The sequence below is a fragment of the Rissa tridactyla genome, chromosome 9, assembly GCF_028500815.1.
Source record: "Rissa tridactyla isolate bRisTri1 chromosome 9, bRisTri1.patW.cur.20221130, whole genome shotgun sequence".
Classification (NCBI taxonomy): domain Eukaryota; kingdom Metazoa; phylum Chordata; class Aves; order Charadriiformes; family Laridae; genus Rissa; species Rissa tridactyla.
In genome coordinates, this window is record NC_071474.1 from 7,526,284 (window position 1) to 7,539,020 (window position 12,737).

Below are 12,737 nucleotides of genomic sequence, written 5' to 3' on the forward strand. Positions count from 1 at the left end.
ACAAAAGCTGTGAGTTTCTAGCCCTTGTGGTTACAGGGGAAAAGCTTGAAAAAAGACCCTGAGAAACATAACAAAATTAAAAATAGATGGCATACAGAATGATTCCCACAGGTATTATTCTGAAATAATTCCGTGATTTGGGAGGAAGACTGAAGTCAGGGGTTACCAGCTCCAGAGCTGGTGCTTCCTTCCCAGAAGAGAGAAGCATCCCAAAATGGCAGGAGCCTTTCATGGGTGCTTGCCCTCTCCTGCCACCCCTACTCTGCGTTGCGACGACCCAGCCGGGCTGGAGGTGAGTGTCCCCAAATCTGCCGCATGCCCAGGGCTGGCAGAGGCTGGACTGTCTCTGCCACATGCCTTTGTCCGGTGGCTGCCACCTGGAAAAGATATTTTGGTGTAATAAAAGGAGCAGACCAGAGGTCCTGGAGCCAGGTAACCTGGGAGTTTGTCGCTGGCTCTGCCACTAACTTGCTGTCTGATCTGCAATGGGTCACTTAGAAGAAGCCACCTCGACCCTGTAATGCCCAAAATGCCGTGTGCGAGCACTTGGTGAAAACGGTTTGCAGAAATACAGGGCACCCGCCTTCGCTGAAGAGCAAGCTATATTTTAAAGTGCCTGGCTTTAGCTATGGAGATGATGGTAAAACCCTTCATGCCTCGGTTTTCCTTATCTGTGGAGTGAGGATAATAGCATTGGCTGATCATTATAAATCCTGTTGAGCCCTTCGTTCGAGGCCGGAATGGATGTTTCTCGGAGAACCTCAGGCATTTGGAAGTGTAAGTCCCAGTGAAAAATCAGTTTGCAATTAGTCTTAGATGGTTTTTGAAATTATTTTCCCCTTGTATCTCCCTAGTCGAGTGCGAGGTCTCATTTCTTGCATGCAGCTATTGCATTCGCTCGCAGAGGTTTTCCCCAGCTGCTAAGCAAGCCCTTCTCCAGGTGCTGGGGACCTGGGGCTGGATCTCACTCCTGAGGACCCGGGGCTGGATCTCACGGCTCCTCGTGCCCCATGGGAGCAACCTCTGGGCACCGCTGACTGGCCGATGGATGCCGCTGGCTTCTCAGCCAGGAGCATCCCAAATCACTGCTGCCCTCGGATTTGTCTCCCTTCACGGATCTGGCTGAGCCCTCCGGGTGGCTTTTAAATGCCACCTCCCCTGGGACTTGTTAAAGTGCTTCATCAGTGCCCATCTTCCTCTGCAGGGATGACCTTTAACTCATCTCTGCTGTTGCTACCTGACTCGGATCACCTCAGAAGAAAGGTTGCCATGGCGATTTCATATTCAGCTCAGCCAAAAAAAAAAATAAAAAAAAAAATCCAGCTTCTGTATCTTATTAAATGCTCCCTTTTGAGGACCCTACATGTGGAGAGCCAAGGCCGGGGGTTGCCCGCGTTCACTGCGGCGAGGAGTTTGGACACCGGGAGTTTCCCCACCAGCCAGCGTGGATGTTCCTCACCCCTTTGCCAAGCCCAAGGGTTTTTTTTTGTAACGTGTCAGGGTAAAAGCTGGGGGTGTAAAGCCATCAGTATTACTACGAAAACACTCCTCTGCAAAATGTCAATCTGCCTTTTCAAGGGGATTTTTCGCCGCTCTAATCTAAACTGTGCTGTCAAATGTCAGGAGCGGGTGTTTAATGAGGATCAGTTGGAAGCCCTAATTGGATGGGTATTCAATGGTCGTCTTTTTTTGTCAGTTGTTGTTTTATCCTTGGGACTCTGTTTTCACAGAGATCCTCGTTAAATTTTAGAAGCTAATCTCCATTTAAACTACAAGCTCAGGGAATCGTGGTCCTCGGGGGCTGCTTGGAGCTGCGGCTGCTGTGGGCTTTCATTGAATTTACCTGGAAGGCAGAGAGAAAACCCATCCAGGGTGCTTCTGCGGGAGCAACAAGGACCATTTTTGGGCACAGGCAGTTCTTTTCTTGCAAAAAGCTCGGTAGCACGCACGGTGGAAACTAAGGTCTACAGGCGCCAAGGTCATGGGAGTGATGGTGAAGGAGCCAGGGAGTGCTGGGGAGGTTGGCCCAGGTTCCCGTCTCTGCTGGGGAACGTGAATACACGCAGGCACGAGGAAGGGGTCCAGCTCACAGAGGTGTCCACTGCATTTATCTCCAGACAGACCGGGCATCCACAGCGGGAGGCAACAAATCCCTGATCCCTTCCAAAGCCATGAACCACCCCAAACTCATATAACCCTTTAAAACAGCCAGAGACGATGCCCGCACGCCCTGCAGCAGCCTCTCCGGGCCACATTACCTCCCTGCCACCATGTGCCAGTGTTTTCCTGCCGCGGCCTCCGTCAGAGGTGCTGCACAAAATGGTTTTAGGGGTTCTGTCACCAAGCGCCAAATGCATCGTGCTGTATCCTCTCGGAAATTACAGCCGAAACCCCTCTGAGCCATCCAAAGATCATCCCAGCCCAAATCCCAACGTCCTCCGCATCCCACCTCCTGGCGCGTGGTCCCGCTCCCCATCCTCTGGCACGCATCGGGTTTCAGGCGGCCAGATGCATCCGATGGGGAAACAGCCGCTCGGCAGATCCCTGGGGCAGCACGGGAGCCCCCTGCGCTTTATTGTCTTGTGCAGCACGTGCTTCCTACCAGGAAAACCTGTCCCAAAGGGTTTATTTCTCTATGTGAACTCAGTGTCCCACACGCTTTTATACAAACAATTGTTCTTTTGATTTTTCTCCCCTTCCCCTACAAAACAATTTATAGCAGATGATTTTTAAAACATCCTGTTTTCCTATAGTTGTGCTTTTATTGCGTTTTTAATTAAAACCTCGGGAAGGCCATAAAAGACACATCACAGATGCAAGTGTTTCCATACCCTGTTTCACATTAAACACCCACAAATAACCGCGCTCCCCCACAGCAGCTCCTTCTGCCCCCTTCGCCCCGCGGCGCGCTCAGGGGTCCACGATTTGAGGAGATCCTTTGGCTAGGAACCGGCTCCTATTCCAACACCCACGTACCACCTTCTCTCCGTCCCTAATCGCATTTCATTTAACGCACGCAATTACCAAAATGACTTCTTCCAATGATAAAGCACGGGATGTTCAGAGCTGCCTGGCTTCTCAGATGGTTTTCAGCCAAGAAATCTAGTGCCCTCCTGGTCTCTTCTGGAAAGCCCAGGAGCCAGCCGGCGTGCTTGTAAGTCTGCCCCTTCCGTAAAATCCCGAGAAGAGATGCCGCGAAGCCCATCCAGGAGGCAGGTGAGACACGCAGGTTACAAATCATAACTCCTGCCCAGTCATTTCTAGGCATTTGTTACGGTGTCTTAAGTCAGCAACCTCAACAACTCCCCTGGTCTCCAGCCAGGAATAAAAGCGCTGAAGGAAATCCAGCCACAGTAATTTCTCCAAACCACAGAGCTAACATGCATGGTAATTAATTCTTTTCGTGGAGAGAGGGTGTTTTTTTTTCTGCTATGAAGTCTCCCAGGGGCTGACACAATAGCCCATCTCCTTGGCGGTCATCCCATGGCTTTAATCATCTGTGGCACACAATTCTGCAGAAAAATTCAGCAGAAATTTTTCCAGCGTGGTGCCTGAAATTGAGCTGCCGAGGTCCATCCTTCGAAACGGAGGTGTGACCTTTTGAAGCAGTAGATGAGATCGTGGTGCTGCTGGGCTCGGTGAAAGCTGCCTCTTGAATTCAGCGAGGTCAGGACATGTCCCACCACACGCTGGCTTCTCGACGCAAGGAAAAGCATCACATGCTAAGACCAGGAGTCTTTTGGGGCTCATTATTTGTTTTTAAAGAAAAGAAAACATCCAACTCCAGGGCTTGTGGTTAATGTAGAGTTTGTAGGAGCAAAGTTCATTTTTTCTAGCGATGTCTTAGTTATGGAAGAACTTTGAGGGTCCTTTCTCCAGCTTCCTTGAATTTGTCATTGAAGATTTCCTGAATTATGCTCTCAAACCTCTTTAAATCTAGTCACAGATGGAGCCTAAATGCCATGTTGTTGAAATTGAAGGACACAGCTTACTTTCTGGGGAATAATACATTGCGGTAAGCCGATACAGAATAACTAGCATGATTTCTGTTTTGTTTTCTCTTAACCATGTTTCTTTCAAAGCTTCCATCCATAACACAACATTCACCCACCCCCGTAACTAATTCATTATTTTACAGCAAGTAAAATCAAACAGGAGACAAATGACTGTTGTTTAGTGCCATTAGTTTCAATGGCTTTACACAATATTTGAGTCATTGGCTCTCCTCTTGCTTTGGAGGAATCCCAAATCTGGATGAATCTACGCACATTATAAACCATCCATGGGGCCAGGCCAGGCCTGCCGAACAGATGGAGGTCCATATGCTTTGGCTCTGCACCCATATGGAAGACTAATATGCAGTCCAGGAATAGAGCATGCCTCTCCTCCTCTTTTCTAGCGATCTCAAACCCAAAGTCATTTTCAGACACGAGCCGAGTTAAGCAAGTTCATCTGGAACCGGTGCAGCAAGACGCTACAAGGCTGAGGGTCCAAGTGTAATATTTTCCTTGCTCTGTGGTTCCTGCTGAAGCCAAAATTGCAATGTTTTCTAGAAAGCAGCGTGTCAGGCTTTCCAGAGTGCTAGTTAAAAAACCCATTACATTCCTATGATGTGCTTTAACCTTTGCTGCCTGGGTCGTGCAAGAACGTGGAGTGCTCCACCGGCCCTCGCTGGAGGAACTTCTCCAGGCAACCAAACCAGCAAATAGCTGTGGGTATTTCACAACGCCGGGGAGGGTTTGTTTGCTGGAGGCACACAGGATTACTATCAGATGGACTGCCACCACTTCAACACAGAGGGCCTTAACTTTTATTGCTGGCTGTGCTCCTCCGGCAGCACCGGCAGGTTTGTTCCGGCCAGGCGCTTTGCAGGAGGACAACACCCCCAGCTGCTTTTCAGCATTCGAGTTTGTCCTGGTGCCCTAATCCTTGCTCAAGCTCTGTGTTTTTCTCAGTGATACAACGCAACGGATACAGCTCGGTCCTGTTTTGAGCACGTGAGCAGTAAATCCAGTGCCACAATCGTAAAGGAGGTTGGTATCTCCTTGAAGACGGCATCTCACCTCCCATCCCTGGAGCCTGCAGGGCTGTGGGGAGTGCCCTCCTCCTGCCATCTGCCTTTTTTAGGAGGTTGGAGATAGCTGCTGACGGCTGGGTGCTGAGGTTTCCTCTGCTAACCGAGAGGGAGATATTTCCATCCGTGCTGTTACCTTCGTGTTTATTCTCAGCTCATGCACAAGGCCGGGAGAGCGTCGCGGTGGGAAGGGTTGGTGGGTGCTGATTGTGATTCTTGTAGAAGCGCTCGTAGATTTGCTTGGAGATGATGTTAAGCAGCTAAATGCATCTGCCTTCAGCTGGATTGTGAATCTAATTGGCATGTGATGGCTTTGCTCTGCATCGGGCTAGGTTTGATGGAGCTGAACAGGAGTTATTCCCAGCTGGAAAAGGAGCTTATTGCTGAATGCCTTGATGTTGCTAATGCTGGCAGAGAAGGCCACTCTCTGGAGAGGGTGATGGGTTTTTTGGTTATCATTCAGGCCTCTGCCTTCTTCGCATACATGGGAGACACGCAACTGTCTAGGGGGGAGAAATAAGACATGTAGTCCGTTTCCCACAGGTGGTGGCCTCTCAAGCCTGGATTTTAAGCTGGGAGCCCTGTAGAATCCACAGTGAGGAGATGACCCAGCGTGGAGCTTGGACACGTGACGGTACTGGAGTTGCAGAGGCGACTTGCCAGCTTGCGGGTGCTCAGTTGTTTTCATAGGGAAAAACAGATTCAGTAGAGGGGAAAAAGAGAAAACTGGAAAGAGTTTCATGTGATCAAGAGGGGGAGCCCAAAGTGAAATTCTGCCGTCTGCTGCCAAAGGCAAGAGCGTAACATTTAGAGGTGAAAATATGCGTTAATAAACCACTCTTAAATGTGAGAAATCTAAAAAGGAAAGCAACCAAAACATTGAAAGAGTTAAAAAAATGTGTGGTTTAACAGAGCATTATACTGGAGACCATGGTTATGCGCCTGGTTTCATCTCCTGATGTTGAGGGGCACTCCAGAGCAAACCACTTCCCTGCTGTCCCCTGTGGGGCTCTGAAAGTTTTAAGCTTTAATTTCCATAGTTTCAAGCCTCTCTAGCATGAAATTAGAGCGTTTAAATTTTGAAAAGGCATGGTGGTCAAAAAACCCAACATCTATATACTACGATCTGTAGATGGTGCAACCTTTTTCAGACTATTTTGCACAAAATTAAAAATGAATTCCTACGAGGATCGACAGAAACCATTGGTGTCATTTAAGTGAGACTGACTGAAGGCCGCAGCCTTTGGTGTTATTCCCAAGCAGTATCTAAAATGCAATGCAAAACTGACAACAATTTTCTTCACACCTTCAAAACAAAATATTGTCTGTCTTGTTTGTGAGATCGGTATCTTAAAAAAAGAAGAAAAAAAAAAGAAAAAAAAAAAAGATGATTCGGTTGTTTCTTAGCACTGAAAAATACCCCTCGGGCAGCTTGAAAAAATGTTTTAGAAAATTGTAATTTGGTTCACAGGGATTATTTGCACTTTATTCACTAATTACCTGGGCTGTGGCGCAAGCAGAGGGTTGGCTATCGACCCTGCCCCGAGCTTCGGCTGATGAAGTGTTCAGGGGACGGTGATGGTCCCTCTCCATCCCTCTCGGTTGGCGGCTGGGAGGGATGCTGTGCCTTCCAGCCCTGCCCGGGCGAGGGGCTGCGGGGGGATGGAGGCAGCCAGGGTTCTGCGCCGCAATTCGGAGGAGCCGCTGCAATTCGCCCAAGTCAGCTTTAAACCAGGCAGAGCAGGAATTAATTGTAAAGGAGCTTGGCAGCACCGAGACTGCGGACTCTGCGGCTTGACCAGAGGAGCCGTACTCCGTGCCAGTGCAAGACATGGGCAAGATCTCCCCCAGGAGAGCAACAGTCTCATCACTATATATGTATATTTTTATAGGAAGAACAAAAGTGCTGTGCTAATGCATTCCTCCTTCTGCATGGCTCTGCAGCGCGCACACAGAGCACTGAGCGTGGCGAGAGCCGAATTAAACTCCACGCGTGAAGGATCCTTGTTCCGGCTGGGCAGGTCTGTAGTGACAGGCTGGCTCCTCCAGCGTCCGTCAACGGGGACCAAAATTCACCGGCGTGCTCAAGGGGAGAGGAGAAGGGGAGGGAGCGTGTGCCCGCGGCGATGCTGGGCAGCCTCGGAGGCTGCGGGGAGGTTTCATGGCCGGGCTGGCTCTTAGCCCGGAGGCACAAAGAAGCATGTGGCAGATCTGAAGGCTGGGACGTAACCAAGCGAACCGCCGTTAAAAAGAAAAGCAATTCAGGCAGCTGTGCTTCTGGCCGCCGTGTGGCTGAGCAGGCGAGACAAGACCCTTATTCCCAAGCTGGTGTAAAGGGGATAATGCCCCAGAGGCCCATGGTGAGCAAAAGGATGTTGAATTTAGCTAGAAGCACCCATTAGACTATTGCCCCAAATAGACATGCTGGGAAACACAGACCCAAACTGCGGGCTTAGCCAGGTGGAGACTCAAGTTTGCCTCTATTTTACAAGTTCAGGCCACTTTTTATCATCCAAAGGCCTTTTGGGACAAATGTGCCTGGCCCATGGGAGGGGGCTCCCCATCCCAGAGCCACCAGCATCACCAGTTTGGGCTGGCCTCGCTGCTGGAGGGAGCAGTGGGATGGAGGACCGAAGATTGAGGGGAGGCGCTGCTGTCGTTCATGGTGGTAAGTACGTTCACAGAGCAACACGTGCACCTGCATCCCTGCCTGAATAGCATCAATGCTCTTTTTTGTTTTGCTCTTGATGACAGGAGAGTCTTAATTGGGCATGAAGTAATTCATCAAGCAGCAGCCTGGTGCTGCCGCCGGGTCCCCATAGCATCTGGCAGCTGCCTTGCCACAGCCCCGCGGCTGCTCGTTGGCTGGTGGCTGCCCCAAAAATAGCCCGAATAGCACCCACCTACTGCAAGCGCTGCTGGGAGCAGAAGGTGAGCCCAAAACTCCGCTCCCCCGGCTCAGAAACAGCACATGGGCTTTTCAGCTTGCCCAGTTGCAGGGCCTGGGGCTCGGTGGAGCTATTTTCTGGAAACAGAGATGATCACACATTTCCAACAGGGTCTTCAGCTTGCCAACAAGTGCAGCAGGTGATGGATGGCCTTGAACGTGTCCTGGGAACCACCTCAAAGTGGGACCACTCTGAGAGCCAGACCAGAGGACCCACTAAAGCAAGGGGAGGTTTCTGGATGGTTTTGTGCACATAAACTCAGCAGGGACCAAGCCGCATGGCAGGGAGGTAAAACGGGAGCTCAGCCATCAATTTCAATAGCTGCAGGGTCTTACTCTCCGTTTAAAGTATTTTTAAAGCTGGGATCCATTCTGGGAACAGAAACATCACCAGCAATTTCATCCCCCTGGATAATTCGCCTAGAACTTGCCTGTGCTTTGATCCAGAAGCTGCTTCAAGGACACCAGAAATCCCTTCTCCCATCCCCTTTCCCCCCCCCACAGCACACCCCCGTTGTGCTGCTGTTAGATGCAGCTCAATAATCTCGGTAGGCACGGTGAGGACATCCTGGTGGCTCTGGATGTCCCCCTGGCAGAGCGCTGACATCCCCCCCTGAGATGGGCAAATAAGCCCAGCCTTCCCCTTTCCTTCACTGGCAAAGAAGGTTACGAGGTCTCCCCATTTAATTGTCACGGCATTTTATGGTCTTGCCCCCCACTTTTCATCAACAAAAATAAATAAAAAAAAATAAAAAGCCTGCACATTCCTTTCATTTCTTGTATTTTTATTTAAAAAGAAGGTTTGCTAACAGCAATCGGTGCCGTGGCCCAGGCCCCTCAATACAACAGTTGGCTTTAGCAGTCCCTGCGGCTTCATCCCTGCTCCGTCCCTCCTCCACGCCGGGGACAGAGCAGGGAATTATCCGGCTTTAACAACCGCTCCTGAATCGCGGGAAGCTCCTCGGGATCGCAGACTACTTCCATCTTGCAGTTTTACCCCCTGTCTCCTCTATCTCAGGAGACCCCAGCAGCTTCAGCTGAGGTTCACAGCCAGGTTTTAGCTTTACTGTGCAACTAAACCTCAAGTAAAAATAATAACAACAATAAAAAAAAGCGCCAGGTTTAAAAAAAAAAAAAACAAAACATAAAAGAAATCATTTTCTGGAGATGGAAAGAAATATCCCCTTGGTGGCAGATTAGCCCACATTTATCCACTATAATGTTGCTTATACCTTAATCTTCGGCCTCTTCATCTGACACTAATTAGGAGGCTGGAGGCTCCTAAGGGTACAGTAGCTTCCACGTCCCAAAACATGAAAGCGACTTTTTCCTTTTACCACTTGAAGCGCTCAGTTTTTAAAGAGACAATGTCAAGTATTTCAGCCCCAAACGATATGCTTTTTAACTTAAGCCCAGCAGTAGGAGGAGGCACAAAGGTGGTGGAAACCCAGCCAGGATGGGTTTCAAAAACAGAGCAGCGCACGTCCGAGGCTCACCGGCGTCGCGTTATTTGCTCTCCCACAAATTAAACCCAAACTGCACTCGCTGAACCCCAGACTCACCTGCGTTCTGGCACTGAGTGCTAATTAGGAGACAAACAGAGTAGGCTACAGAAGCAGAAAATTAAACAGGCTAATCAGATCAATCTAGTTTCTTCCCTCAAAAAACCCAAAACTTAGGAGAAAAGCAAATGTGGTTATAAAAATGTCTTTATATTTTGGGCTCCCTCTAAAAAAAAAAAAAGGAAAAGGATTATTTCTTTGACGCTCATCACTAGCCAAGCATCCCGTCAAGATCCATCTGACATCCTAATTAACTGTTCAGAGTAAGAGCTAATCAGAGCTTGAAAGAAAGGAGAGTGCGGGACTTCGGGAACAGAGCGCTGTATTGTATGCTGGTTCTTTGCGGAGAAAGTAAAAAATAAATTATTTAGACTTGACAAAGTCCCTTGAAGTCCCGCGGTCTTTCCGCTTGGCTGGGTCTCAGGCCTATCGCCGATATTTCAGCGGTTATTTTTGGCAGGGGAGAGAAGGCAGGCTGCTTAGCAGGTGCCATTTGGGAATTAAGAGCTAGATGTACTTATGGTTTTCACGAGCCCTGCCAGATGTTGAGTGTCTTCCACTGTGGCACAGTAAGACACTTCTTACTAACGGTGCCGGTTTGCGGCAGCAAACCTCCTTCCTACCACTTTCTAAATTGCTCCTTAGGAAAGGAAGAGAAAAAATACACGTTCAGCATCCTCCTCACCGTCTGCCCGGCTCAAGGCCGGTGTGCCTGATCTCTGGAGGCCCTCACATCTCCTCTCCCAGCAAATGCCACCGGGATCAGCTCAGCACAGCTCCCCGCCACCTCCTGGAGATCAAGCTGCAGCCCAGGAGGCTTCTCCCTCGCCTCTCCGAAGGCCGCGCTCAGCCCAGCAGCCCGTGTTTCGGATGGATCTGTGCATGACTCTGTCGGGCACCAGTCCCCGCTGGGCAGGAGACGGGTGCTGCTCAGTGCCACGGGCAGTGCCTTGGCTGTGACAGCCGCCAACAAACCTTCCCTGCCCACCCCCTCCCTGCCCCTTCCCCTCCCCGCCACGAGCACGGGGCCAAGAACGTGCCAGCGCCGCCGTCCTTGGCCAAACAAACTAACTACCAACCTCGGACCAGTCACGACAAACGGCTTAACGTTTACCCATCACCTAACATACCCTCAAAAACCAAGGCCACCTTCACCACCGTTCGGGCGTAGGTCGAACGCCATTCCGAGCCCAGCAAGCCCACGGCAAGGGGTCTTGTCCAGGCCAGCCACCCCAGATGCTCCCGCATCTCTCCTGCCCCTTCCTTGGTGAACACCAAACAGTTATAATACTCAGGTCAATATATATAGGTACCACGTGTATATATTTGTGTCGCTGTTCTGCGCATTAACAAAGACAACCAGCCCCACCAGGCACCACTCGTCCTTTCCGCCCCCTCCCCTTCCTCCCGTGGCTGTGCAGGAACGCGGCCGGGGACCACTCTACGTGGCCCCATCGCACTCCCCCACAGTCAGCTTCAAGGCTCCCTGCTGGTGCAGCGTCTTTAAGGCTTTGAACTCCAAGGGCATGGTGTGCGGGCTGGCCTGCGAGGTGTAGCCGTACTTCAGGCTGTCGTAGTAGTGGTACTTGACCGGGTTCTGGTTCTGGTCCAGGGGAAAGGGCCAGAAGCCGTAGAGATAGATCTGGTTGCAGAATCGAGTGGCTAAGGTGTACATGAGGAGGCCGGTGGTGGGTCGCTTGATGTGCACCTTGTTCGTTAGCCAGTACCTGCAACGGGAGAGTAGAGGAAAGCGCGTTATTCCCCCTGCACACGAAGCTCATGTCTTGCCCATTTTTTCTCTCTCTAGCCCCTGACTGAGATATATTGGTGATTCAAAGTGAGAGGTTTCTGACTAGCAGAAGAGTTCTCCATGCCAAGAAAAAGCCTCTCTAGGGACTGCTTCATGAATAAGCATCCTCCTGCTCTCTGTCTGGTGGTTATATCACACTTGTTGCTATGGCATTGAAGCATCTCAGGCCTCGGCAATCCTTTATGAAAAACAAATTGCTTGCAACGGTGGCCTTCAGTACTTCAGCCTACAATTATCTTCCAATCAACCTAGGAGATCAATACCATAGTCCAAACCATCCACATGTCAAGTAGACTCCAGCAACCCCTCGAAGCAGACACACTCTCACACATAAGCTGATGATTTTCATTGATGAATGAAGATTTTTACGCTGGACGGTAAACACAACGGGGCTGTAAAAACGTTTGCTTTGGAATAAAGGGTCACCAGGCTGCAAGAGCTAAACCACACTGCCGTGCTCCTGTTACACCCAGCAATTGCTACCGTGATCCTGGACCAAAATACACCACCACACTCCGCAACATCAGGCCACGAGATAGACAATATGGCGTATTGCAATATATACTATGCGATACGCAGGTCAGCTGTGCTTGCTGCTGAAAAGTGCATTAGTTTTCACGAGGGATGGCAAAAAGAACAGGGGAAGAAGGCACCCTGTAGGGATGCATGAGCAGAAACGGTATCAGCAGTCGTGTTTTGGGCTGCCGATAAAAGTTATGGCAGCATCAACATCCCGTAAGAAGACCTTTCGAGCGCCCAGTGTTTGTTGCACAGGCAACTTAACTGGTTTCCTCAGCAGAAAAAACACCATCAGAGGAGCAAAATCAGAAAGCAAAAAGGTTTGGGGGAGACAAAAGGTCTGGGGGAGGCAAAAGGTGTGCCCCCTGGGTACACTCCCTCCTCCCCCGGCATGTCTGATGCTGCCCCACAGCAGGCAGGGACGGTGCGGGCAGCGCATCCCACCGTGTCGCAGCCCCTTCAAGCCCTCGGATTATTTTTAATAGATATTTCAAAGGGCCGGGGTTCAGGTGAGTGACCGGCAGGGCTTTGGATAAAAAGCACGAGGAAGCGGAGCACGGCACGTGGCATTTCTGCGCTCTGCCCCCGAGGTTTGGGATCCTGGGTCACACGCGGAGCCACGGGAATTGTCTCGCTCCTCATTTGCGCTTTCCTCCTGGACTCCGAGGGTCTGGTGCTCAGACAGCAGGAACCCGTGGGAGAGCTGAGCCTTAATCCTGCAAATTAGCTTTTCACGAAAGCCATTAAAATTTAGCAGCCAAGGCACACGACGTACTCGCTTGTTCTCAGCCAGATAAGAGAAAAATTGACTTTTCTGGTGAATCA

The 12,737-nt window shown here is 50.3% G+C and overlaps 1 protein-coding gene across 1 annotated transcript in view; it reads right to left on the reverse strand.

Moving 5' to 3' along the window:
- Nucleotides 1-10,602: 10,602 nt before the first annotated feature.
- ST8SIA2 (ST8 alpha-N-acetyl-neuraminide alpha-2,8-sialyltransferase 2) overlaps nt 10,603-12,737 on the reverse strand; it is a 34,199-nt gene continuing 32,064 nt past the window's right edge. The window contains exon 6 of the mRNA XM_054215507.1: nt 10,603-11,310. Within this exon, the coding sequence (XP_054071482.1) occupies nt 11,025-11,310 (286 nt within the window). The 3' untranslated portion in view covers nt 10,603-11,024. The remainder of the gene's footprint in view (nt 11,311-12,737) is intronic.